General features: G+C 46.9%; 3 protein-coding genes across 4 annotated transcripts in view; 1 reads left to right on the top strand and 2 right to left on the bottom strand.

Moving 5' to 3' along the window:
* Nucleotides 1–392: 392 nt before the first annotated feature.
* Nucleotides 393–10,279, bottom strand: LOC117973943 (ER degradation-enhancing alpha-mannosidase-like protein 3). The gene is made up of 20 exons (XM_059005277.1): nt 9,291–10,279; nt 9,142–9,187; nt 8,648–8,748; nt 8,446–8,485; nt 8,220–8,332; nt 7,549–7,702; nt 7,286–7,420; nt 7,031–7,136; nt 6,680–6,777; nt 6,430–6,555; nt 5,868–5,951; nt 5,506–5,589; nt 5,261–5,385; nt 4,694–4,859; nt 4,407–4,561; nt 3,972–4,077; nt 3,653–3,835; nt 3,057–3,222; nt 2,528–2,719; nt 393–2,125 (listed from the first exon to the last, which is right to left on the bottom strand). Exons 1-20 carry the CDS (start codon nt 9,392–9,394, stop codon nt 1,875–1,877), a joined length of 2,535 nt encoding a protein of 844 aa, XP_058861260.1. The 5' UTR covers nt 9,395–10,279; the 3' UTR covers nt 393–1,874.
* Nucleotides 10,280–10,644: 365 nt separating this feature from the next.
* LOC117396876 (protein SLC31A2) lies at nt 10,645–14,989 on the top strand. 2 transcript variants are annotated; one of them, XM_059005183.1, is made up of 4 exons: nt 10,646–10,834; nt 12,052–12,118; nt 12,943–13,138; nt 13,823–14,989. In XM_059005183.1, exons 1-4 carry the CDS (start codon nt 10,823–10,825, stop codon nt 13,989–13,991), a joined length of 444 nt encoding a protein of 147 aa, XP_058861166.1. In that variant the 5' UTR covers nt 10,646–10,822; the 3' UTR covers nt 13,992–14,989. The 2 variants fall into 2 exon arrangements, with proteins under 2 accessions (XP_058861167.1, XP_058861166.1); XM_059005184.1 differs by lacking the exon at nt 12,052–12,118 and having other exon boundaries at nt 10,645–10,834.
* Nucleotides 14,990–15,648: 659 nt separating this feature from the next.
* LOC131702877 (protein Niban 2-like) overlaps nt 15,649–26,954 on the bottom strand; it is a 33,550-nt gene continuing 22,244 nt past the window's right edge. Inside the window, exons 6-14 of the mRNA XM_059005181.1 lie at nt 25,583–25,698; nt 22,817–22,921; nt 22,465–22,627; nt 21,176–21,363; nt 20,691–20,846; nt 20,066–20,182; nt 19,582–19,689; nt 19,290–19,401; nt 15,649–19,036 (exon numbers count right to left, since the gene is read on the bottom strand). Coding sequence (XP_058861164.1) covers nt 18,306–19,036; nt 19,290–19,401; nt 19,582–19,689; nt 20,066–20,182; nt 20,691–20,846; nt 21,176–21,363; nt 22,465–22,627; nt 22,817–22,921; nt 25,583–25,698 — 1,796 coding nt within the window. The 3' untranslated portion in view covers nt 15,649–18,305. The remainder of the gene's footprint in view (nt 19,037–19,289; nt 19,402–19,581; nt 19,690–20,065; nt 20,183–20,690; nt 20,847–21,175; nt 21,364–22,464; nt 22,628–22,816; nt 22,922–25,582; nt 25,699–26,954) is intronic.

Raw genomic sequence — 26,954 nt, forward strand, 5'->3', positions numbered from 1 at the left:
CTGGCGTGCCATAAACTGCGTGTAAATAAACCTTAGAGCTAGTGGGTTATAATAACCCGTGTTATTTTCTAAGTTATTATGTACGGTTGAGGCAGGGTCAATTGTACATATTAACTGATTGTAAATCATGTTTTGATCATAAAAAAGGTCACTACGTTGTAGATTTAGTAATATATCCTTATCGGTATATTATTAAAATTTTAAAAATAAAAGGACACGCCACTTAACCCTTTCATGCATGAAATATATATTTTTATATATTTTTATATTTTTTAATGACATTTTTTTCCATTGCTTTATATGGGGGATAAGCTGCATCCTCTTATGAGGCCTCTTATCATGCATTTGAATAGATTTGGGAGCAATGTGATAGAATCAGGGTTCCAGTAAACTCAAGTCATTCTCCGTTTTATTAAAATGGCTTTAAGAACACTTCTCAACACCATCACAGTACAGTATTTCAATGCGCTACTGTCACAGCAGTACTGATGAAGGAGAAGAAACGGAACACTTTGGCACTTTTACAAAGATTTGCTTCCCCCGCCCCTCCTCTCCAGAAACATGTCTGCTCACGGATTCAACGCTTTTGTAAGCTGTGATTTGTAAACATGTCAAACCTAGTGATGCCCAAGACGCTGAAGCCCTGAAGCAAGTCAAAGTTAAAGGACAGACAGGGTATGTGCCACATACAGCATACAACCCCGTTCACAAGAACAGTCTGTGCAATCCGGTCCAGAGACTGCATTTCTGGGTTGGCTCAGGAAAATTATAGATTTCTTCTTAATCTCAATGCCTTGCTATTCAAATACACAGAATAGAGAGAGAGAGAGAGAGAGAGAGAGAGAGAGAGAGAGAGAGAGAGACTTAATTTATTTGAAGACATTTTGTTACAGGAAAGTAGCCCCTCTGAAAAGGTGATCTGGGCACCACATTGAATTCCATATAGAACGGAGCTCAGCCTGGGCACGTTATACCCCATGAGTAAATCAAGGTGTTTAAAAACGCACTTTTTTTTTGGCAGGTATCTGTTAAAAGATGCTAAACGACTCCTAAAACTCACTGCGCTGCTGACCCGGAGAGAATCACACTCGTTATTTGGGTACCAGCAACCCTTCGAAAACGCTGGAAAACAGCTCCTTAATGACCACGCACCACATCTAGTAAAACCAAACACTGTGGCTCCTAGCAGCTCAACCCAGGAGGCACCGTCACTACGGAAGCCTGGCCGTGCTTCAGAGATCCAGAAACGCAGAGACCAGCAGATCTGTAACTTCTGAGCATCTGTGTCATGAAATCCGGGGACCAACCCCCTGTCCCTGATTCAGCACCACAAACGTTTCATGAATACTCACAGGAACCCGGTTGTGCCCAGTTCCACTTTTTCAGCAAGAGACCAGAGTGGGCCATCAACATAAAAGGTAGAAAATACCTTGGAGATGGGCAATTCTGACCCTTCCAAACCAGGTCTGAATGATTTATTCAAACCAACCACTTCTTATATCTGTAAAACCTGGAGTAGAATAGCTCTCCAGGATTGGGCTTCCCTGAAGTGCAGTACGTACCAGCTGCAGGCTTCTGAGTGACTGGCTTGCAAACACACCAAGCTGCAGAGTAGCAGGGCACAACGCACTGCTGCATACTGGTGCAACAGCGGGGAGAACTGTGCACGTCTCCTTTCTTTTCATTTCTTTATTAAGACATAAAACTTTAATATATATGCGAAAGCAGGTGAACCTTTAATGTCCATTAGCATCCCCCCCACCCCCTCACCCCCACTCTGTACAGACCCTATAAACCGTTTCCCTGTGAGGGTCTATATTGTGCAGTCCTGGACTCTGCGTCTCCGCTATGGTGCAGGCGAGGAGGAGGACTCTTCAAGGCGCTGGCTGTGCGCAGGGCTGCTGTGAGTCACTGGGCTCTGCCTGGGCTCCTGTACTGGGATCAGACGCAGTTGAAGAGGAGCCGAGTCCTTGGCTCTCCTCTCGCTGCTCCTCTGGCTCCAGGATCAGCTCCACCGTGGCAATCCCTTCCCCTAGCTGCCCGCTCGAGCCAGCCTGTAGATCCCACTCATCAGCCAGGCGGACATTGACGTTCATCACCAGCGGTCTGTCTTTCTTCTTGATGTCTGCTCAAAGAAACAGACGTTTCCATTTAAATACAGTTTTTAGTTAGTATGTGCATGTTCGTGTTTATTAAGCAGCAAACATTTAATATAACCATATTTCTGTGTATTATATATATATATAAACATAATGAGGAGGAGGTCATTCAGCCCATCAGTGCTCGTTCGCTTCGTATAGCTTGGTTGATCTCAAAACATTTGTCAAGTTGGGTCTTAAAAGATCCCAATGATTCAGCAACATGGCTAGTAAACCCATTCCATTCCCTCACTGCTATCTAAAGAAGAGTCTCCTACCCTTTGTCCTAACTCCACTCTATCTATATATATCAAAAGAACGCTCCAGTCAGTTAAGACACTCATGGAGTTGACCATGCGCAGGCTGCACGGACTCCTGCAGGCGGCTACCTTGTCCGAGCTGCTTGTTCCTGGGCAGGAGCAGCACTTCCACGCTGCTGTGCTCCTCCAGCGCGTCCAGCAGGACCTGCCCCTCTTTACTGAAGAGGAACACCAGCGGTACGCTGATCTCTGAGGTGCTGCCCCCGTCCCCCACCATCTGAAACAGAGGGGTCCCCTCGCTGCTGCTGTCTGTGCCCTGATCTGAGGGAGAGAGGGGGGAGTCATGTACCGGAGAGGGCAGAGAAGATGCACAATGGCAAGTCAAAACGAGTGAAGATAGTCCCGATCTGTCTATATTCACTCACTGATTCCGATTATACCCATGAATAACCACAGTGTGGTTTCTGTGTGTGTACCACACGCAATTAACAACTGAAATCGTTATCACTGAGTCACAGTTTAGTCATTTCCTTTTTGTGCTAAGGCTTTTAGAAAGCTCTTGAGACTGTAAGCACGTGTAAAACTGAACAGCACTGCTTGGAATGCGGCGACACGAGAGCTTCCCAGTCTGACAGCGCGGGGCGCAGCAGCTCCCTACCGATGAAGATGACCCCCGCCACCCCCGCCTCCTGCAGCCTGCGCGCCTTGCTTGCGAACATGCACTCCCCGCGCACCGCCAGCGCAATCCTCCCCCGCAGCTCCTCCGCGTTAGTGATGGCACTGCACGCTGTGTAGGGGGCGCTCTTCACCACGCTGCCTTTCACCTGCGGAGCGACAGAGGACACGCACGCACACACACAAACACAGAGGACACGCACGCACAGAGACACACACACACACACAGAGAGACACACACAAAAACAGACACAGCATTAATGGGGTTCTTTACAGGTTTTGCTATTATTTTTGGAGCATAGTATCATCATCATCATAGCCCTTTCCACAAACTCTTTCCACAATATACAAATGCATGCAAATACTGTAATTGATGCAACTTGTGAACCATGCAACTGAAGTGTTCTCCCTAAATTCATGTTCGCCTCAAGCACTGATAATATACAGAGAGAGTAGGAAACGATAGAAAGACCTAACATCAGTTACTTGAAAAAGGAAACCTAACCCAAACTAACAGCATACTAAAAGGTAGTGTAGCTGCCACGACAGTGCTTTAGATCACTGCTCTTCAGAACTCACCCCATGCTCGTTCTTGGTGAGGTCCATTCCAAACTTGGCGGGCCCAGCAGTCAGTACCACTCTCCCCAGGAAGGGGGGCGAGATGATCTGCACAGCCAGTGGTTCAATCACCTCTTCTTCAGGAGTGTGGGTGAGCTCAGCGATCAGCTTGAGTCTGTACACCCCCTTCTGAGAGGGGGAGTCCTAATGCAGAGAGAGAGAGTGAGTCAGGGTCACACAATGTTTTTTAACGCAAGCTCACAACGGATTCCCCCAGGGTCCACCAGCTCTTAGCCGGGCTGGACCTGGTATTCCCTTACCTGGGGGGTCTGTAACTCACCGGCTGCCCCCCGGAGAGAGCCCCCCCAGAACTCAGAGAGATGCCCATGCTCTTCAGGAACTCCACGGGCTCCATGCCAGTGTCGTGCAGCGGCAGCTCAAACTCCCTGCGCAGAAACACAAACCAAAATCTATAAGCGTGCACTGCTAGGACCCAGCGGATATTAAAACCTCTGCAACAGCTTTTATTACCTTCCCACAACACCGCCCTATTCAGTGATGCAGAAAAAAAGCATGCACAAGTTATTGCTATTATTTGTGCATCAGCCTCACTACCACGTTTACACGTCACACAGCGTGCAAATTCATGCGCAGTTCAGCTCGAAAGGCTTCTGCAACTGGAATGCTTCAGACCCTGAAATCAAGGTTTTCCATCCGGGACCCTGGTTTCAAACTCCCCGTGTATGTTCCAGCTCCAGCCCAGCAGAGCTCCTACCTGACTGGTGTGGTGTGGTACACCCCCCCGGCCCCCAGCAGGTATTTGTAGCGGTCCCGGATGGTTTTTGCGAAGGCGGGGTTGTTGGGAAACAGGGTCTGAGTGCTGGGACAGGAGTGAGTGAAGAGGTCCTCTTCAGCGGTCGGGTGAACAGCCTGAAATGAAGGAATGACGCTGTAAACCAGCCGCCAGATTTGAGGCCAGCTTGAGCAGAGTGAGAACGAACGAAAGATGAATGCAAAGCTTGATGAAAGGGAGGGTCATGCTTCTCTTTTCCTGGGACTCACGCTGGCGTTGCCCTGGCAGGCCGGATGCATGGTGGACAGGGTGACGGGCAGCAGGTGGGCCTCTGTAGAGAAGATGTAGTCGTCGATATCGAAGAGAAGCTGCTCCTTCTCCGAGAACAGCAGGTACAGATACTTAAACATCTCCGCCAGGAAGAACGAGTCCATCCTGAAAACAAACACGGAGCAAACGAGACACTGGGAACCACTGACAAACCAGTCCTCCACCACAAGACTCAAGACTTAATAGGTTAGCACTTTTAACCTGATTTACAAATAGCATTGTTTTCATCGATTGTATTTGGCTTATTTTTTGTAATTCTGTGTTCCATCAATCATTCTTATCCATTTCCTGTTTTCTTACATTGTATTTTTTTTTTATTGACATCATTATTAATATTATTTTATAATGTTTACTACTTCTTCATGCTGCAGACTCTTCTGTTTGAACCACATCATGTGTTTTTATTGGTACATTTGCTCGAACACAGCTTTGTTTAAATAGTTCCCCCGCAGGGCAGGTACGTGGACGGGCTCATTAGCTGGAATCCCTTGGGGAGTGCTCTGTACCTGTCCTCGTGTCTGCCTGTCCTCACGTCCTGCACGGCTGCAAAGCCACAGGGGACCCGGGCGTGCTGGTTCAGACTGTCCACGATGGACCTGCCCACCTGCAGGTAGTACGGGTCTCCTGTAGCCTGGAACAAAGCATCACAGATTGAGTTCTAGAGTACGGATCTCCTGTAGAACAAAGCATCAGAGATGGAGTTCTAGAGTACGGATCTTGTTTGATGGAACGGGACAGGGGGCAGACTGACCTTGTAAAGAAAGTAGGTGCTCTCTGCAAACTCAGGCCGCAGGGGATGCTGGCCCCAGTGCACTCTGAACTCCGTTGTGAATGCCTTGGGAAAAAAGGACAGATATCAGCACCCGTAGCCAGGAGTTAGGGTTAGGGCTGAATGAATAGGAATTATGTGCGAGGCAGTGGCAGGTTAGGTTTGATTGAGCAGGGTTAAGGTTAGGGCTGAATGAATAGGAATTATGTGTGAGGCAGTGGCAGGTTAGGTTTGATTGAGCAGGGTTAGGGTTAGGGTCGCCTGTGGTGATAGGGTTCGAGTTGGGGTTGGGATGAGTGTTAAGGACTGTGCAATCTGCCAGTGCTTGTGGTTCAAACTCTTACCTCGGGTAGAAACTTGTGCTGCTTGGTGACCTGGTATAACATTTCGTGAGTTTCGATTGCTGGTTTTAAATCCCCTCTCAAAACCTAAAAATATAAGAAATAACACACACATATATATAAAATGCAGATTTCCTTCTGCAGCTTGCACATCAACTTCAATGTCAGTGTCCCAGCTGCGGCAAGTGCATTCCACATCTCGGCAGGGACACTTTGCACAGCCTCCATATGAAGCTTCAGTGCATTTTCAGTTTGCATAGAGTTTGCATAGAGTTTGCATAGAGTTTGCAAAGAGTCTGCATAGAGTTTGCATGGAACACATTACATTTGCTGGTAACTACAGCAGAGCTGCCCGGCACTTCTTGGATAAAAGAGCCATACTGATTACCAGGAAGTCCTTACACAGCCACAGAAAAACAAAAACCCATCAAAACATCAACTGTGCTTGATTCTACCTCAGATTACAGGTTACCCTTCAGTTTATTCAAACCCAGAAAAAACGAATGTATAGTGAACGCTTTGAGAGAGACACAGCTCGGAGCTAGAGGACTGGCTCATTGATTACCTGCAGCCCAGGGAAGAACGCGAGCAGCGAGTCCATCCAGCCGCGCACACTGACGGTGGGGTTGTGCATGTGAACGCTCAGCAGCAGGGGGGGCTGGCTGATGTACTTCATGATCGCTGTGTAGTGCTGGGGGGGAGCAAGAGGGAGCACACAGGTCACAGCTGATTGGTTCAGTTAATGATGTGAATCAGCCCCTGGCTTCATTAGCTTTAGCAGAGCCTGGAAAGGCATCGGTGCAGGTCAGACTCACCGTGTTGAATCTCTCCAGGTACACGCTGTCTCCCAGGAGGATGTAAGCCTTCATCAGGTACTCGTAGTACGAGTCGATCCCAGCCCCCACCCCACTGTCTGAGAGACAAGAGCAGTTTTTTAGTGCATCTCGGGGGGTAGCGGTGAGCTGGGCCTAAAAATAATTGGCTATTCTAAATTGGGAGAAAGTAATGGGATCATGAACTACTTCTGGGTCTGGATGGAGATTTCATTGGTTCAACTCAGAACAGACCAACTTTGGTCACCCCTGGAGTAGACCTTTTTGCAGTGGCTCACAATGTCTTTCGGTCGAGAAATGACAGGACACCAATCTAAATGAAGCATCGCTCACCCCTGCGCACCCAGTCCCCGTTGTGGATGTTGATGACGGTCCCCACCAGGTCGCTGCCTCGCTGTCTCTTCTCCCACAGCACGTCCAGGGCTCTCCGCGCATGCCCCTGTCACACAAGGAGCATTGCATTAACTCATATAGCGCTACAAAGAGTTATTCTCGCCTTCGCTTGATTTAAAACCTTGCTTTACTCAATCTTAGCTCCCGCTGGTATAACATGACAGACGCTGTTTGTACTGGTTTCCAGTTTGTTACCTCGAAGACGGGCTCCCCGGACAGGCGGCTCAGCGCCGCAAACTCCAGGATCATGGTGCCAGCGCAGGCCGTGCAGGTGTTCGACTCGGTGCCAGTTCGGGAGAGTGGGTTCAGGACCCCGTAGCGCAGGTTCACCTGGGAGCCAAAAAACGAACCAAAATAATTCACTTGCGTCATGCAGGTGCAGTCTCGTCTTTGTTTGCACAGCGCTGCTGTGTAACCGCTGGGTTCTGAAGCCCTGCAGAGCTAAGGGGGAGGCGTACCCGGGGGTAAGGCAGTCCGCTGGTGGTGTTGAAGGCTGGCAGGAGTCGGTGCCCAAGGTCCGTCGCCATGGCGAGCAGCTCATTCTTGTACCACTGCATGCGCTCCTGCCTCTGCTGCAGCATGGTGGCCATCACGTGCGCCCCCAACAGGCCGCTGTGGGAACAGCAGGGGAATCGTCACAGTGTTGGAGCGTTACAGTGGTTCAGTGGGCTACCCGTTTCATGTGGACTTTTCCTAAAAGGTATTGGATTCCAGATTCTAGACCCTCTATAAATATCAGAGGTGCAAGCAGCATTAGTCCTCTGAATTGAATTTCAGCCTGGTAATAATCCATGCATTGGAAATAAATAAATAAATAAATAAATAAATAAATAAATAATACAAAAGCAAGATGCAAAATGAAATATTCAGATTAACGGCGCCTGATCAATCCCTTTTTTTTTTTTTTCGACTAAGCAGATTTGTTTTACATTGCCATTCCCCGAGAACGGTACGCTTGTTGCATTGAGAAGTCAGATATGAGAGTAATGCGAGACCGTGATCTCTGTCTTGGGCTTGGCAGGAAGCAGTCTGATACTGATACTGCCAAGGTAACACAGGTGTTTCATGGTCTTGCAGTGTCCCTGCAGCACATTACTCAACGCGAGGCGCCCGTGGGTGCGTTACTCACCCCAGCACTCGGATGTTGGTCTCGAAGACCGACACCACCACGTCGTGGTCGAGCCGCACGTCCACGATGACTTTCTTCACCGCCTCCTCAAACTCATCCAGCCTGTTCAGGAGCTGAGGGTGAAACCAGCAAGCCACGAGTTCAGCTTTCCTGCGCCCTAGTCTCTGAAACACGCGATAAACAAGAGGTCTCCTACAGAACCCCAGGGTTGAGTTGAGCTGCTTACCACCAAGGTGTCCATGGAGTCGATGAGGGTGAGCGAAAACCTGGTCGACAGAGAAAGAGATATTTAAAACAGGAGAACATCTACAACAGGTGCATGTCATGCATAATCAAACGATTACACGGCAAAAAACCAACACCGCGATACAAGCTCCCAATTTATCCACCAGCTTGTCATTCTCTTGAGGACTGTTATCCACACTTACGTCCCCAGAACGTCGTCTATATCCCCGCGGTTCGGCTCCAAGCCCCGGACCCTCCCTCTGCAGCTCAGAGGCATCAGCTCATCAGCAGGGTAGGCGTATTTCTGAAAGAGAAACCAGCGGAGGACTCGCAGAGAGCTTCAGAGACTCGGGGGGGTTACAGCCATGCATGCATAGCAGCGAGAGCGATGACACGCGCAGCGTTAGGAACTCACATTAGTCCTGCACCCGGACAAGACGTTTCACAGCTACACTCTCGCTTGTGTACAGTATTTACAAGAGCAACAGGAGTTTGAGCAATCAGCCCCCCTTTTTAAACAAACAGTCCCTCCCCTGTAGCTGCAGGGCGTGTCTTATTCATGCTGTGATGAGTGGAGTTTCTGAACCTGAACTTGACACGTAGTGACAGTAGATAATGGAGAAGGGGATGTAATTAACACTTTAATGAAAAGCAGTTCCCGTAGCCGTGTGGTGTAACGCAGTGCAGTTAAACCTACCATATAGCTGCCGTATGCATGGTCAAACATCTCCAATATCTGGTCCCTGAAAACAGAGACACAGAAAATTGTAAACAAGGCGCTGTCGAGTTGAGTCACTTTATTCCAGAAGCCCTAACAGGTCGTTCAAAAGAAAACAGTCGTCTTACCTGGTTTTTGCCTTCTCTTCCGTGGTCATCGCCAGGACTAGGTGGTGACGTACCCAGCTAAGGGCTGCTAAGTACAGCAGGAACGCGTGGAAGCTAGGACCCATCCTGTCTATATCAACACCAATCCTCACTACCTCTCCTGCCCCCGGTAACTAAATCCAGTTTGTACGGTTCAAGCTGATCTGTATTCTGCACTGCTCTCCAAACGAGGTCTAGCGATCCGGCACCAAGACTTTGTATTTTTATTTTTTAGGTGTTTGTGTATCTATATATATAAAAAAAAATCAGAAAATAAATCGCCCGCTTCTATAGACAGTTCAGTGCGGATGTAAACATTAATTTTACAATACAACCAAGCACGCAGAAAATCGTGCTAACTCACAGTGTTATCAATGCATAAGGTTGGAGCTCAAAGGTATAAACCCATATTGTGCCGATTAGTGTTTCCTTGTCAGTCAGTATTTTGGTCTTTAAAATCGACCTAAGTAACAAACAACATTAGTGCTAATAGAGAATTAAAAAGTGTTAAATTAGTGTATGTCGGAATGTGACGCAAGAGCTGGTCGGATCACAAGCACAGTCCCTTTAAGCCCACGACTTTTCCGGCGCCCCGAAGCCTTCCCTGCTGTTATTATTAATATGTGTATTGTGATGAGCAGGTCTGCTGTTGGATCGCAGACTGAAACTCCACGGGACCTGCACTCTCAACTTTGTTTTGTGTAAATATCCAGCACGAACGCGCCGCTGACCGACTCGTTTCTATGTTCCCTTGCCTCATTATACCGCGTATGATATTTCTCGTCTCCCTCCCCGTACGCTGTTCCTTCTTTCGCTCTCTCACGCTTCAGCTATTGCTAAACTGCTAACAGCAGCCATACCTCCCCTCGTCCTCCCAGAAATGACTGTACCGCACTCATCCCCGGATACATTAAAGGGCCACCCTGGGCTTGCCAGTTCCTGGATTACGCCGACTCGCCGAGGGAACTGGGCATTCTGGGTAGTGTAGTTTCTTTACATTTAACGACAGAGCAGTTCCTGAAAAGAAATGAAAACGTCACAGGTATAAGAAACAACACACAGTATACGTCATAACTCTTATAAAACGTCATAAATCATATTCAGACACAACACATGCGCATACTCTTAGGCGCGTTTGTTTGTTCACAGGAGCGCGTTTGCATATTGATTATAGATTTTTTTAAGTTTTTAGTGTCATATATATGTTGTTGTATTTAACTGTCCTGTCGTATTCTCGATAATACAGTTCATCCACCACGACCCCTGCCGACGTTTAAAACTACAGTTCCCAGATTGCAAAGCAAATCCACATGAGTGTCATATGACAACCAGTTTGGAAATCTCGCATGTGACTCTCTCTCTCTCTCTCTCTCTCTCTGCATGTCAATATCGGGATCAGCAGCGACTGCATTGTGATGTGCAGCGCTGGATTGCATAGGAACGTTAAAACATTGCTTGTCGTTTGAACTGAAGACAGGATCCTTCGCGTTTTTTTACTGCGTTGTGTTGCTAACATGATGATGCCTGTGAGTACAGAAGTTAGTTACCCTATGTTATTATTGCAATTGACTTGATTACTTTACTAGCGTCGGTGTCACCCAGCGTTAGGTGAACATCATTTTTACCCAGCTTGTACTATATTGATATAGCGGAATGTTACAATAGCACAAATTAAAGAAGTTTATTTTAGTGACCAAAAAAAAAAAAAAAAGTGCATTAACTTTAATTATATTGCGCTTTAACTTTAAATAGAAGTGACATTTGAAGTCTTTAAAAAAAAAAAAAAAAAAAAAAAAAAAAAAACTCAAGCTAGAAGCTAAATACACCGACATGCTCCAGCAAGCGAACCCAACAAACACTTTCAAATTTCAAGACGCGCTGTGTCGTATTCAACGTGTATTGTACTCGGGCTAGACTAGTACTGCCGAAAATGTAATGACTGGAGAGACTGGAGACAGCCCTTATTGCGGAAGAAACCCCAAAGACTGCTGAAAAAAGAGGAATAATTATATGCGATTGGCCTTGAGTTTATTGAAAACAAGTTGTGTGCAGCGACGAAATCAGCTTCCTTAGTTCACCTTTTAATTTAGTTTCAAATCAAGAGCTTGTTATTTGAAATGCGTGCGAAGTGTCCTGGTTTAACATCGCACAGGCCTTGACATTATCATGTGCAGTGCCAGGACGGAAATTTCGTGATGTGAACAAATAGATTCGTTCTAATCTAATCTACAGTCAACAGAAAGTGCAAATTTTGATACAGTCAAGTTTGTGGGACGTGTACGTCATACCATAAAAGCTGGTATAAAAGTACCCCCCCTCCGGTTGTCTGAAGACAATATTCTTACTTTGTGCGTTCACTAACCTGTTTTGTTTTAGACAGCTGTGACAGTCACAAGTCAGTACGCCCTAGTTTCAATATGATGGGATCTTGTGATTCTAATTAACATAAAGGACAGCACAGCGGCTGTGTGGAGAGAGGCGGACAATTGCAACCTCAGCCTGTATGTTAAGAGAACCCCCAGATCGATGTGATGGGTCTATCTGAATACTGTACGGAGAAGTTTGAGAATCAGACAGCTTAATAATCTCCTCACTCACTAGTGGTGACTTGCAGGGTGGATTGTAATAACAAACTCGCATGCAATACCCACTGCAGTGTAACACCAATGAGTGTCTCAAGCCTCCCTGTTCTCTTTATTAATCGATCTGGTTCGTTAGGTCCCTAACTTCCCTTCTCTTTCAGATGCACTTCACGGTCTCCAGCAGAGTCACGTTACTCTTTGAGTTCTGGGACGTGAACGGACCTGCAGGTGAATGCAAGCACCAGGCTTCCTGTTCTAGTCTTTGCCTAAATGCATCTCTGTCTAGACCAGGCTTTAAGTTCTAGAACTGCCAGCTAATGAAATAATCAGTGCCTCCGTGTATTCTATTAGTAACGCTGTCACACTGTGCAGTAAACCACGAGTAAGGCAGAACACAGGCTTGCTTTACAAAGCACGCTGTTACTACACAGGCGCCTAACAGACAGTGTGTAGGGTTATTCAATTGATCCGTGATAACCCAGTCCTGTATCTCAATTTCAACCCAGCAATGTATTAATAGTAACTGTAAGCTTGTGAAGTCTGCATTTCGTGTTTGTGTGTTTGCAGCCTTCATGTTTAATAAGCCTACGTGCTTACCCTGAAGAAAGGAAAGGTATGCCTCGGGTGTTGTGGACGTATTTTAAAAGCATGAGGTTAGTTTAATTGCAGTGCTGTGTGTAATTAGACTGACAGTAGTTGACGTCACATCGTCTGTGTTGGCCTGCAGCCCTTTCTGCTAAGCTTGTATTTTCTAAACATAAGGTACATTGGGAGTGTGTGTTTTTGATAATATTGCCATGATGTAAATAGTTCTGTTTTCACCATATTATGATGGTGTTACTGAAGTTATGAAACAGTCATTTCAAAACCCTGTATACCGGGGGGGAACCCAATTTCAAATCTGTACACGCTCCTCACAACTATCCAAAACCAGAAACCAGGTTACCGTACTGTTAGACACAGGAATCACAGCAAGCCAGGGCCACACTGTCTATACAGGTGAATACCTGCTGGAGCTGTGAACGCTGCGCCTTGGTGTTCTGTGTGTTCAGGGATGGTGGTGTCTGTGCTGGTGGTCCTGCTCATGACGGTGTTTTATGAGCTCCTGAAGATCTGGAAGGTTTCCCTGGACTCCAGATCCAAGCCTCCCTCACTCCTGGACTCCAGCAGCCGCACGACGCTGGTGGAAACCGTCTCGGAGAGCTCTGTGCCCCCCGCTCCTCCACAACACAGCTCCAGCAACAAGAGGTACCTGGGGGGGGGGGGTGTTCTAATCTAGCCAGCGCCTGTAGAACCTCCTTAAGGAGTGTAAGAGACGCCGTATTCTTTATCTCATCGTGGTGTTACACAGTGCTGTTATCGGCAGACACTGGTCCGCTCACTCCAGTGGTTGAAGAGTAGTTCTAAAATGGCTTGGCTTTGGTCTGGATGCTCCACACACTTCCACACCTCCATGTGATCCTTCCCTCAGCCCAGCATGCCTGCAGACCACAAGTGCACGCCCTGCAACTGGGAATAAATCGGCCGTCGCTTTTCCATCTGAAAACAAATAAAACGTTGACTGCCGCACCGCCCTGTGCACACAGCTACTCTGTCACATGAGAGTCTTGGTTTTTGCTCCTGTGCAGATTTTACACCCAGTAAACAAATCCGGAAGATTAGTGTGTTTGCTTTTCATGCATCGACAGGTTTACTGAGTTGAGCAAAGGCTTCCTCACCTCTGCTCCCTTGGATATTGCTGTATATCTGTGTTGCTTGGTTGCATGCTAGCAGCTACCGTGTCAAGGTACTGGGATAGCAGGTTAGCTGCCCATCGCAGTAGCACAGAGGTGAAGTCATTCGCTTCATGCTTGTTTGCAGCACTGTGAGATCAGGCATTGCAGAGCTCCCTCCTGGAGTAACGCTGTGGTGTTCTTCTCCTCCTCCTTGCAGGTGGTTCCTGTTCCACGTCTTGCAGACTGCGATCCACGTGGTCCAGGTGGTGCTCAGCTACATGCTGATGCTCTGCATCATGTCCTACAGCGTGTGGATTTTCCTGGGCGTGGTGCTGGGCTCTGCAATCGGCTACTTCGTGGCGTACCCCCTGCTCATCCGGCTCTGAGGGGGTTCAGCTGCTGGCTGTGCTATTCAAAGAGACACACACTAGTCCAGCGGTTTCTCTGAGAGCGTTTGCATGCATCGCTGTGCCAGCGCAAGGTGTTCTGGAGAAGGGAGGTCTCTGCCCATGTGTCTCGCTGTTGGGCCAGTTCCGTGATGCCTTAACTTTGTGGGTGTTTTTTAATCTGTTAGCTGTTCAGGTTATAGAGCAGTGTGTTTACTTTAAAACGTGGATTTTATCTTTTTTTTAATGAATATTAACGCAGCGGTCCAAACATGGCTGCGTGCTCGCTTGGAGAACTCTCTGTTTGACTGTTTGTTTGTACTTCCTGGAAAAAAAACAAACAAAACTGTAACCTTTCAAGTTTGTTAGCTCCGCCTCCTTCTGTCCACTGCAGTGCAATCTGCCTGAACTTTACAGAGCCAGCCCAGTCCTCAGATTGAAGTCAGTGCTACCTTTGATCATTTTAGTATTACCTAATTCTTTTTTTTTTTTTTAATCTAATTCTGGTACTACTTATTTTTAACCCACAGTATCTGTGCTTTATAATCACTTGTCCCATTTCCAAATACCGTTTTCTACATTTAGAATGAGGTAAGGTAGACCTGTAGATTGCATTTTCAGCTGCAGCACAAAAGCGAAGACGCTCTTGCTGTGTTTTTTTAATGTGATAATGACTTCCACTACGATTGAAAGAAAGTGGTGATGTGAACCTGTCCTGTGAGTGGAACGCTGGTCCTGAGTGGGTGAAAGTCTCACCTGTGTGCTTCTGCTGTGTGTTTCCCTGAAGGGCTGAACAGAATACAGCTGCCTGTCCCATGTTTCATTAAGATCTTGCATTGTGTGTAAATGTATGTTTAAATTGAAATATGTATGGAATTTAGAATAATGATCAAATAAAATCATGTTTATAAGAAATGTTGCCTATGATAAGAAAATGTACAGCTTATTTAAAATGGCTGTGTTTTTAATGGTTTTTAATAAACTGCCTTGCTATACCAGATGGCTGTAGCTGTGAGCTGTGTGTGCACGATTGGGGGGGCTTCTACAGCAGCTACAACTGATGGAAAACCTGTATTGTGGGTGTGTGTGTGTGTGTGTGTGTGTGTATATATTTAATTATCCAAAAAAAAAAAAAAAAAACTATAAAATGATGCAATAAAATCTGGTTATTAGCAAAATTTGGATTTTCATACAAGTTTGCAACTACAAACTAAAAAGAAAAAAGTATAAAATGTATCCACAAGGTGGCGTGTGTGCACTGCATGACGCATAAAGATGAAAGTAGAAGGTTTTAAAAGGAAAGGAGAATTAAGCCACAATGCTGAGTTCCTTAAGAGTTGGGCTCAGCTCCAAGACGAGATGTCTTTACCAGCGTGCAGAGTTTGTCGTGGAATGTCCAAGCTTATTTTCCTGTTGCCCGTGTTTTAATAGTTCCGGAGGGCTCTTGCAGGGTATCTTTCTGTATAGAATGTGCACTGACCCCACTGCTCACGTTTACCTTGTATAATAAAGCAATGCATTTCAATGACACCGCAGTATAACAGATCTGTTGTTACCTGAGCTTGCACACCTGTAGTATTGATCTGGAGTGCGTTGTACAGTAGCTGCATCACCAGCAAATACAGACTGTGGAGTCACGGCAGACAGACACACGCAGTACAAGGGGGAGCAGTTTATTATAGGTATATTTGTATGACATGTTTAATACAATATTTTTTAAAGGGCACGTGGGCATTCACAAATAAGAGGTTAACAGATATTATAAAACAGATGAATAGCTTGGATCGTTTTAAAAAAAAAAAAAATAGAAAAAAATGCATGGTGTGTAATACAGAACAAACACAAATAAGAAAGGCGACATTATCGCTAACGTGAACTCGATATTGCGATCAAGCAAGCGCTGCATTATCCAACCCGAGGAATGAGGTCCCATCCAGCTTCTTGTCCATTATAAAGAACCGTTCCACGCTATTCGACCCTGGGACTTTAGTGCTTTAAACACATAAATAAACACGTGTTATATAACAAGTAAACGGTGCCCCACAATTATACCACCAGCTTTGATTTATTAGGTGAAAGGTTTTGCATTAGAGTCAACAGAGGTCGCTAACCGTTATATTGCAAAACTGGCAAACAATCTTCATACAAGTGCACGCAGTATTGTCCCAGTTTACTACAAACAAAGCCGCTTATTATTTGTTTAATATTACATAGACTGTTTTTATACTTTCACTCCCCAAAATGTAAAGCTACGCCTCAGAGCTACAGTTTACACCGCAGGCAAACATCCCAGTACGGCTGCGAGATTGTCACTCGTCTAGATGAAGTCTGTAGCCTTTCTATGTGACTCTCCTTCTAAATGACACCCCCCACCTCACCTCAGGACTACAACCCAGGATGCCACTAAACGCACTCCTACGTGTCGTTCTCCCACCTTTTACTTCCTTCGTTAACTTCTTCAGCGCTGCAGAAAGAACGACCGCGCTCAACAGAGTCTTCTGTCTGCCCCTGAATCATGTTTGCATCACTTCTCTCCATTGGAGACACTGAAACTATTTCAATTAGTCAAGGACTTAAACAAAGGTAATGTAGTACTTCTACCTGCACTTAACTTAACATTCCCAACTCTTAACGCTTCTCTCGAACAGATTCGACAGCCCGTCCGAATCTTCCGGTGTCCACTTTCTCTTTGCGGGACAGGAATGTGTGTGTTACATTTTAAGTGGTCCCTCTTGCCTCAGCTGTTTTTCATGTGTTTCTACTGGGTGATCAAGGCCTTCATTTATTTATTTATTTATTTATTTATTTATTTATTTATTTTTGTGTGGAGTGCTCCGTGACAAACTGCAGTCAGACCACGACAGCTGCAGCGGTCTGAGCTGTACAGGACACTCGCACAAATCTGACGCACACCGCAAGCAGAGGATTACACCCGGACCCGTGGTCAAATTCAGTGGAACGATTCTGAAACAACTGGTCCAACGTTAAAACACTTTCAAGAGAATTAAATAATATACATAAATATATATATATATAAACAAAACCAAAAAACAAACTATAAAAGACTTACTATTTTTACTTCAAGCATGTAAAAGAATGTGATTGTTGTTATTTGAATGTTTTGGCGATCGTTCGACTTTCTTCAAGCAGGGCTGATCAGCAAATCCAAATGATTCACGCGCAGCTGGCCTGATTCAGCAGGACCTCACCTGTCAAAGGTGCTCTTCAAACCAGGCATCTCTCAAGGTAAAACAGCAAAACTGCCCTGATCAGCAAAGAGAATCAATCTAGCAAGCCTGTTTCTAGCGGATCAAGCGGTGGTGAGCCACGTTAGTACTGCGAGACGATGCCACAGTAAATCTACCACTCGCTGTGGATGCATTCCACATCCACAGGGTTTGCAATTGAGTTTCCTATGTGCTGCACTGTCTCTGCAAACCAGGACTCTTGTGACACGTTTCAACACTGAGCTGCTACGTCATGTAGCAGAATATGCAACCAGCTGGTCAGATCTCCTTTCAAATCACTGAGGAGGTCTTTACCCTCATCAGGTGAACTCAACCTGCACATTAACCCTTAATATCTCCGTGCCCCTCTGCACTCCTTGCAGCAGCTTGAGTGCAGTCAATAATAATAATAATAATAATAATAATAATAATAATAATAATAATAATACAAATAATCTCCTTATTGGCGTTATTTAGATTTATTATAGAATTACTGCAAGCAACTAACCGAGCAGGCTTAGTGTGCATGTGGGGGTTCTCTATGTATTAAAGGCAACTAACCGAGCAGGCTTAGTGTGCATGTGGGGGTTCTCTGTGTATTAAAGGCAACTAACCGAGCAGGCTTAGTGTGCATGTGGGGGTTCTCTATGTATTAAAGGCAACTAACCTAGCAGGCTTAGTGTGCATGTGGGGTTCTCTATGTATTAAAGGCGGTGGCAAAACTCCAACAGGTACTAACGCACATGTATGAATGAGAAAATCAGAACAGCAAACCTGATCTCCAGCTCCCCAGCAGATCACCAGAGCAGCCCTGTTCACAGCGAATCAGCCCTAACACTCAGCTTCGTGCTGAGCATAGCTAATCTTCACTAAAGCACTGATTTATCAAATAATGAAAAAAAAAAATCACACCATTTAAAATCCCTGTAATTCACCCTCCTAAATGCTGCGCCATTCTTGAAAAAATCAAAACAAAAACACAACAATAAAATAAAGCCTGTCTACCTCTCTTCCTTTTTTTTTTAAAGAATGCATTTCCTCCCATTTCTTTTTTATTTCCATGTATTTTTTTTTATATTAAATGTGCTTAACAGACAGAATCTTCCGGGCTCGTTTTCCCAGACACCTCCTCTCTAGTCTCCCTGTCACTCGAGGGATCCACCTTGGCATCCAAAGTCACTTCCCCCTCGGCCAGCACGTCAGTGGTTTCTCCCACTGGGGCTGGGTCTTTTGTGATTGGCTGAGCTTGCTCATCCTCCGCCTCCTCCCTGGCTGGGGACTGGAAGCCGCTGTCGTCGTGGGAGGTGACTGAAGAGGGCTGTTCCAAACAGGCAGGGGAAGGGTCCGCTTTCTGCTCCTCTTTACTTTCGGCTTTTTGCCCAGGCTGGGGCACAGTTCCGTTAGTGAGCGGGGGGCTGTCCGCTGCAGGGACGCTGGTTTCTAGCGTGACCACTGGGTTTATCAAGTCTCTGATCTGGTGGATGCTATCCGGGGAGGTGGGCACCTCCGGCTCGCTCCCCACCTCTGGCTCCTGTTCCTCGGGGATACCCTTCTCCGTCGGCACCTCCAGGCAGGACTCGTGGGGCAGCGGTGGCATCCCCTCCAGTTGGATCATGGACACCACCTGCTTCATGCGCCGCCTCTTCTCAGTGATCGGCAGGTCTGCGGAGTCAGGCTCCTCCAGACCCCCGCCGTACTGGCTCTCCCAGTCGATGGAGGGCCCGTCTCCCAGCAGGTGCAGGTTGGGGTCACTGTTGGTCAGGACCATGCTGTCCCGGAACAGGTTGTGCCTCCTCTGGACCGCCGCCTCCTTCACCGCTGCAGAAGAGAGAGAGAGACACGAAAGAATGATCAGATACCAGCTGGGCATTTTATAGGTGTTTCCTATTCATTTCAGGGTGCTGTGTTAACTGTCCAACAGGTGGCGATGGTGTACAGTAAACCTCTCTGAGACCAGCAAGCACGGACCTTTTAACAGAACATGTCCGTGTCCTGAACCCTCCTTATGTGCCTAGATATGATGAGATGGAAGGGTGGAGAGCGGTGGTTTGGATTGAAGGAATGCACTCACCCAGCATGATGTCCTTCATGACGGACTGGAGGACCACCTCCTCGAAGATGTTCTCCACCAGAATGAACTTGGAGAAATCCTCGAAAATCAACTCCTGGAACTTGGGCAGCTCCTGACAAGAAAGGATCATTAGATCAATACTGTGTCAACACTGTAAAGCAAAACGGGCCGTCATAGCCTTGCACAACACACACACGCGTGTACGATCGTGCACTGTGGTGTAGTCGGCACATGGCACACACAACGCCCTCGTGAAAGGCACGTCTGTTGGAGTCAGAAGAAGAGTTCTTACGGCTTTGCAGGACGGCTCCAGCTTCTTGAGCATGTAGGGGATAATGATCTGCAGGAGAGCCTCTCTGAAGAACTTCTTCCTCACCGTGCTGCTGTCGTAGTCGTATTTCTGAAGGGAGAGCGAAGAAGCGTTTCCACAAGCTGAACAAACACCACAGTGTGCACAGACTCAAGTGCCTGGAGTGTAGATCCCACCAGACTCCGAGAGGGGATTCCCTAGAAGGGTGAGGGCTCGGTGCGTCGAGAACATTTCTGCAGCTGCTCTACCCCTGGTGGCACACTGTTAATCATTTAAAACACACTTCATTTCAATGCATCTTTCCCAGTGGTGAGAGAAGACATGTGCTGGGTGGCACTGATCTCTACCCCCCATCCCCCTGTACCCCCTCTCCCCCTCACCTCGGCTGCCCTGTTCTGAGTGCATTGGATGGTCTTGCCCCCTCTGTACCTCTTTGTACCCCTCGCCCCCCCCCCCCCCCCCTCACCTTGATCACTCTGTCCTGGATGCGCTGGCTGGCCTTGCACAGATCCTCCTTGTCCGCCGAATTCTCCAGACTCTGGTGCAGCAGCTGCTCGAACGTGTAAACCGCATTGTCCATTTGCTGGAAAATCAAACAACTCTGTGTGAGGATACAGAACATTTTACTGCTACCTCCAGTGCCAACCACTAGAGTGCGCTGGTGCCTCTTCCGGAATCCGAGCAGAGAGAAAAAGGTTCTAAATTCAACAGCACTGGAAGAAACTGTCACTTTGCAGCGTTCCCAGCAGAGGTTACAGATGTTTATGAAAACAAGACTGCTTTAAGCTACACATCCAACCTGGGGGCAAGTTAGCTCGTTTATTATACACACTTGACAGAACTTCAAGAAACTACGTTTCAAACCTCAAATAGATCCTTGACACGGTAAAAGGAACTTCTGATTCTGCAAATCTACTTCTACTGTTAAACATTTAAGGACAGACTCTGATCAGCCTCAGTAAACGGCGGGGGACCCCACTTCCAGAAGCCAGGGCCAGTTTGCCTACAGAAGCAGCCCTCTCTAACGGAGCATGCAGTCCCCTGCCCCCCGAGTGGTATAAAGGGGTTGGTTTGAATGGCAGCGTTCCCACCTCTCTCATGAGGATCTGTGCACGCTGCACGAACACGGCAGGGCTGGACACGTCGAACCTCTGCTGCAGACCCTCCAGCTGCAGCTCCTCCATCTTCTCATAGCAGCTCTGCATCTTCACAGGGTGGAAGGCCAGCATCGAGATCTTCTCCATGTGCTGAGAGAGAGAGAGAGAGAGAGAGGCGTCAGACACACAAGCACGCTCCTCGTCGCATATCTGCACGTCACCCGCACCATCACCGTGTGGTTCATTGTGTCAAACCCGAAAATGTGGGTCAGAACTCAGCTGGGTTCGGAGGATTCAGTGCTTCAGAACCTATGCACTTGAAACCAATAGCAACCCATCCCAGTGTGGTTGCATCCAGCATATCTGGAATCGATCCCGACAGGCAGCTTCAATCCGATTAGAATGCGTATAAAGTGGGGCAGACGTGCAAGAGAAGGGTGGAAGGGAGCTGGAATGGGACTGGGATGCGAGTCTCTCACCTCGCCCAGCTTCTCCTGGCCCCCCTCGTTGATGGCGTTCTTGTTCATCTCCACGATCTCGCGGAAGAAGACCTCGCGCACCTCGGAGAAGCCCCTGCTGGTGGGGCTCATCAGAGCGTCCAGGATGGAGGAGATGTAGGGCTGGACGTGGCTCTTCACACACTTCTCTGCCTTGGGCATCACAAAGGCTGCAAGGGAACAAGAGAGCGAGGCAGGGCGTTCAGAGGAATCAAGACTCCAATACAATATACCTGGAGGCTTTCACTCCCTCAAAAAGGTAGAAAATACCTGTTCACTCACAAAACTAGAACTAAACACATTAATTTAAGGCAGCTTAGTTCAAGTTTTTTTTTTCATTTTGTAACTTTGAAAAGTTGCGTTTTTCTTTTTTAATTACCTTGACACTTTGGGAGTAAAAAAGCCGTGAAAAACGAGTCCCTTATGTGTGTTTTTTTTTTCTAAAAGGTATTTTTCTAAAGAATTCACTCGAACTGGGGTCATTCTTTCAAAGGAATCGGGAGGTATGTTACTGCAGATTGCTTTGGAATGGTTTCTAGTGTTCCTTCCTCATTCTCTCAACCACCTATATCGACTCATGTTATTTCACAAACAGAGTAGATCAGGAATGTTGACTAGAGTAGATCAGGAATGTCTTCAGAAACAGGAAAAAAAAAAAACATGCTTTTAGGTTCTGTCTCTGGAAACACAACCCTTGACCTGACCAGGGAGTGTGAGCTCTGACCTTGGGGAGCGGGGACATCGCATTCCAGAAGCACTATTACCAGAATGTCTGGAATGCAGTTCTCCTGCATTTGTTCCAGGTCATGAAAATATTGTATTGTTCCAGAGTAAGCACATGAAGGGTTTTGTAACATGCAGCTCAGTGCGCCATTCCAGTTCTGCTGGGGTTCACTGACAGGTGCGCGGGTCAGTTGACCACATTCTTCATGTTCATTGGAACTCATTGCCGACAAGAAATTTAAGCAGTCTCTTCACAATACCTTTAAAAAAAAAAAAAAACGCTCGCAAATGTTTATTTGAAATCCGACCAGGATCCTGTAAATAAAGACTATTGTTTGCTTTTCCAGGTTTACTTTATTTTTCTGTTTTTATGATCGTTTGTTTGGTTTCGAATGCTTTTTTTGGCTATTTACTTTAATAATGTTATTTCTATCCTGGTTAAATAAATCAATGTGACGTTTTTAAGGATGCCCTATGAAGGAACAGCTTTAACAAACAGACAATTCAAACGGACAAACTCTCTGGCTCATGGCTGGTCCAGTCCCCACCTCTGATCTTGTTTGCGATGTGCTCCTTGGAGGTGATGATCTGGTCCATGTCTGTGCGTATTGAACTCTCCAGCGGGGGGCGCCCTGCTTCACAGCGCTGCACTACAGCCTCATACTGAGCCTGGCACTGCGTCTGCACTATCCGGTACACGGCATCTGAGATCTGAAACAACAGGGGGCGCTGTTACTGCACAGCACGGGGACCAAGCAGCACTCCTATCCCAGGGGCGGACAGACAGACAGACAGACAGACAGGCACAGTACCCATCGTGCAGCAGAAGGATGGCGGAATGGAGAGAGAGAGAGAATGGAAAATTGAGAAGGTAGGGAAGAGGTTTTGGTTTCGACTCACCAATATCCAGTGCCTCTGTCTCTCCTGAACTTTGCCCTTCAGTCTGGGGCTGATCATATTCCTCAGCTCAGGGTGCAGCTCCTCCATCACCAGGTTCGACAGAATCTGCAGCCACAGAGAAACAGATACAATGGGTCAGCGCTGCTGTATAACACACACGCACGCACGCACGCACACACGCACGCACACACACACACATGCTTTCTGATCACAGGTCTAACAGTTGTGGTGTTCTCCAGTGGCTTGAGATTTTGACCTCAGATAGAAATCTACGCGATGACGAGTGACTCATATAAAAAAGTTATGCAATTAGGAGCTTGGTGGTTCGAAGCCCGGTTGCACAGAGTTGCTGATCTCTGCATTACACTGGACTTGGCTCCAGTGGAACATGGAGGAAAGTGGGCTGGAGTTAATTCACCACACCATGCTTCAGGGACCCCTGCTGCTCTAGGCTTCACTGGCAGGGCCCTCGTCTTGGTTTTGTGGGTGCAGAGAGGGGATTGGCTCGACAGCGGGAGTGTAGATCACACGGCTCTTCTGTCCTCCTAACCGGTAAGTTACTGCGGTGAGGCAACGGGAATCGAATTGGGCATTTCAAATTGGGTAGGAAAACAGGTTAAAAAAAAAATAATAATAAAATACATTTTAAAAAATATCAAAATATATGTAATTGACTGAATGTACCGTGGGGTTTAACATTTTACTGGAAAAAACCCAACTACACCAGCAGCAAACAGTCTGTGGTCCACGTATCCTGTTAATTATGTGAAAAAGCAACACTGCCGAGTGCAGACTAGTCGCTGTGAACACTGCCCTGCGCTCAGCTCCAACAGGGCTTTGATTGTTCCAGTTCAGAGGGGAGGCCGCTGCACTGGGAGCAGCCTGTGTCCCCTTGTAAAAGGCTCTTTCTTCTCTCCTGGCTTGTTGGATTTTGGGAACACCACCCTGGGCACAAACAGCACTTCACATGACACATCCAAGGACAGCTGATGAACCACAGCCTCCAAACTGCTCCAGACTGGGAGGCAGCTGTCTTAAAAGGGCAGCCCCACACTTCCACTTCAAGCTTGCTACTGTAGCATCTCCCTACCTTTCAGCTTATATAGCGGCTGGAGGGGTTAAGCAAAGAGAGTACTGTCCCTTTAAGAGTGGTCAGCCGGCACTAAACTAGTCCAGCCTCTGACCTCAGAGACCCAGTCACTGCTCTGGCTGCTCAGATCCGGTCCTGCCAGCTCACTCTCTCCAGATGAGCTCATCAGTGGCTGACCTGACCGATGACTGCACAGCTTTCAAAAGCCACAACACCCCCCTCCCCATGCCCCTCTCAAAAATAGAAGAGATGACTAATGTTGAAAAAATGAATAGCATGGGTTATCTGTTCAGTTTGCCTCGAGTGAATTAGTCACTTAGTGCCCGTCTCCTGATATTACGTTCCAGGATCACACAAACACGAAGCTCGTCAGCGAGAATGACTTTGTTGAAGGCTTGCAAGGACTCAATAAAGTGCCATTTTCCTGTGGACTCTGAGTAACGTTACTTTGAGTGAATGTGTCAGAAAGCACAGATGGAGCAGCTTTAAGGAAACATGAATAAAACACACAACCTCTTTTTAACTGCATAGAAAAAAACACACACACACACACCACACCTTTTTAAAGTTTTCATTTAAGCTCATAATTGTTGCTCACGCTTCGAAACAAAGCTGTTGTGTTTGCTGTATGGAATGTATTTTTATAATACCTGCAGCTCAGTTAATGTCACTTATAATGATACAATAAAACCACACAAGCTCTGGTGCAACACCCCCTCTCCCTGCTCCACATGGAGCTGTGCTGTTGGCATCACACTGGCATCCACGCAAACTGGCAGGTGGGTGCCTTGCCCTGCCCTGATCGTCAGTCCATAGTCTGAGAGGGTTTTCTTTTCTTAGGATGGCAGAAGCTTTAAATCACACTGCTGATAACGTCACCTAGCACCAGCCGCTGCAAAGCAGAGTCAGGCCCTTATGTGAGCGTGTTATGAATAGACGTATGGTAAAGCATTGTGAAAACCATTGTACTTTAACCTTCTCAACACTAAGTAACTATACAGAAAGATAATAAGACCATGCTGAGCGGCGTCCAACGCTGAGCCTTGTGCTGCAGAGACCTCATAGGAGAGCCACACTGGGTGTCAATTATGAGCTGGCTTGCCTGGTTCCTTACACTTATTATCATGGGATTAATCCTGCGCTCGAAGGTCCCTGCATGCGGTCTCCCTTCCCGGACAGCAGCTTGCAAGAGCAAACACCATTTCTCCTTGCGTCCCTTTTTCACCTGGAATAACCTGCCGGCACCTCATGCAAACAGCCCGGCCACACCCAACGCCCTGCCCTGGAACACACTGTCCACAACAGCCCTTCTATTACATTTCATGGCTCGGATTCCTACTGAATTTGGTTCTCTCACCATGTGGCATCCCAGGGGGCAATCTACATTCAGACCGGATAGCTTTACAACCTTCTGTAAGTTGCCCCCGTCCGCTTTTAAACATATATAAAAGAACGCAAAAGAGGGCACTGTTATTTATTTGTTTGCTTTGCTGGTTTTCCTTAGCTGGACCACAGCTTGCATACGTCACTTTATAACCTCCTACAGCTGCATGTAGCAGCAGCAGCATTCGCCAGCCTACAGAGTGACGAGGAGGCAAGCAGTTTGCAGGGAACTGCCGCTGGAGAATATAAACAAACTAGCCTGCGAGGCTGGCCATGCATGTACAGCGTCTCACCTGCACGGGGCTGCCACACATCATGTCCCAGGTGCCATACTGCTCCTTGGCTTGCCGGTACATCCGGATGGCATCGGTGAAGGCCGGTGTCTCCACTCTGGAGTCCTCCGGTAACCCTGCGAGAGACAGAGAACTCGAACAGCTCAAGCAGCCTGGAGGAGGCCTGCGTACAGACAAGTACCTACCCTCTCTCCCTGAGTCAGGAGTGTGTAAGAGCACGCTTACCCAATGTATACAAGAAAACACTTATCAAATTCATTTGAAACTCTTCTAAAAAATCAACCGGATTATTTTGTCACAAACTTCCTTTTGTTTTTTTACAGCATGATCAAGCCATAACATTTGTTCAAAGGGGTAATTTGCATAAGTCCCGAGGTAATCTTTTCAAGTGCTGTGCAGTATGTAAACATCTCTTCATCGTTTTGCAACAGCAGCCAATTCACTGTCAGGGTACTCTGCTGTCTATCTCTCTGTTTGTTGGCATGATTTCACATGGCAGCAATTATTTGCTTATGACGATCATCACCACCCATTGTGAACAAAGACTGGCTATGGAGCCATGCAAGAAAAAGACACCACAGGGTTTCAAAGCCCACTGTTCAGCCACGGTGGGCTAGAGAGGACTAAGGACAGATATGAAGTGCTTGCTAGTTTCACAAATACCAAATCGTCAAACAGGAAGTGTTTGGTCGGAACACCCTGGTTGGCATGGTAATCACACTGCTCAAAAACAAAGCAGACCTAAAATTAGGAAGTGTTTTTGGGAAACTTAAGTGAGTGACTGACTGCCTACATACATACAGTACAGATTTCAGGGAAGTGGTGTTCTTCTTTTTGCAGTGGAGGAGTATTTGCTGTCTTTGGAGGCTGTTATCATATTTAATGTTTCGTTTTTTTATAAAACATAATCCCTCCCAGTCCCTCAGCACAAACAGCTAGGCCACTCTGCCTCCCTCCCAGCCCCTGCACTGTGCTGGGCTACACTGAAATATTGAAACACTGTATCACACACACACACACACACACACACACACACACACACACTCACATCACACTGCTGCTAATTACTGAACGAATGACCAATACAAAGAAAACGCCAGCTTGTGTGATGACTAGTAAAGCCCCAGCAATTCCAGAGAAGCAGCTGGGAATGTCTGGCCCCTGGCTAAAGCAGAGACTGAATTAGAGTAACGACAGGAAGCAAGAATTGTGAGCTCCGAGCCACTGTGCTGCAGGACACACACACACACAGAGACACAGAGACAGGAGACAGAGACTCACAAAGAGACACACACACACACACACAGAGACAGAAACACACACAGAGACAGAAACACACACAGACTCTGACAGACAGGTAGGAACACAAAGC

The sequence above is a fragment of the Acipenser ruthenus genome, chromosome 31, assembly GCF_902713425.1.
Source record: "Acipenser ruthenus chromosome 31, fAciRut3.2 maternal haplotype, whole genome shotgun sequence".
In the NCBI taxonomy this organism is placed as follows: Eukaryota; Metazoa; Chordata; class Actinopteri; order Acipenseriformes; family Acipenseridae; genus Acipenser; species Acipenser ruthenus.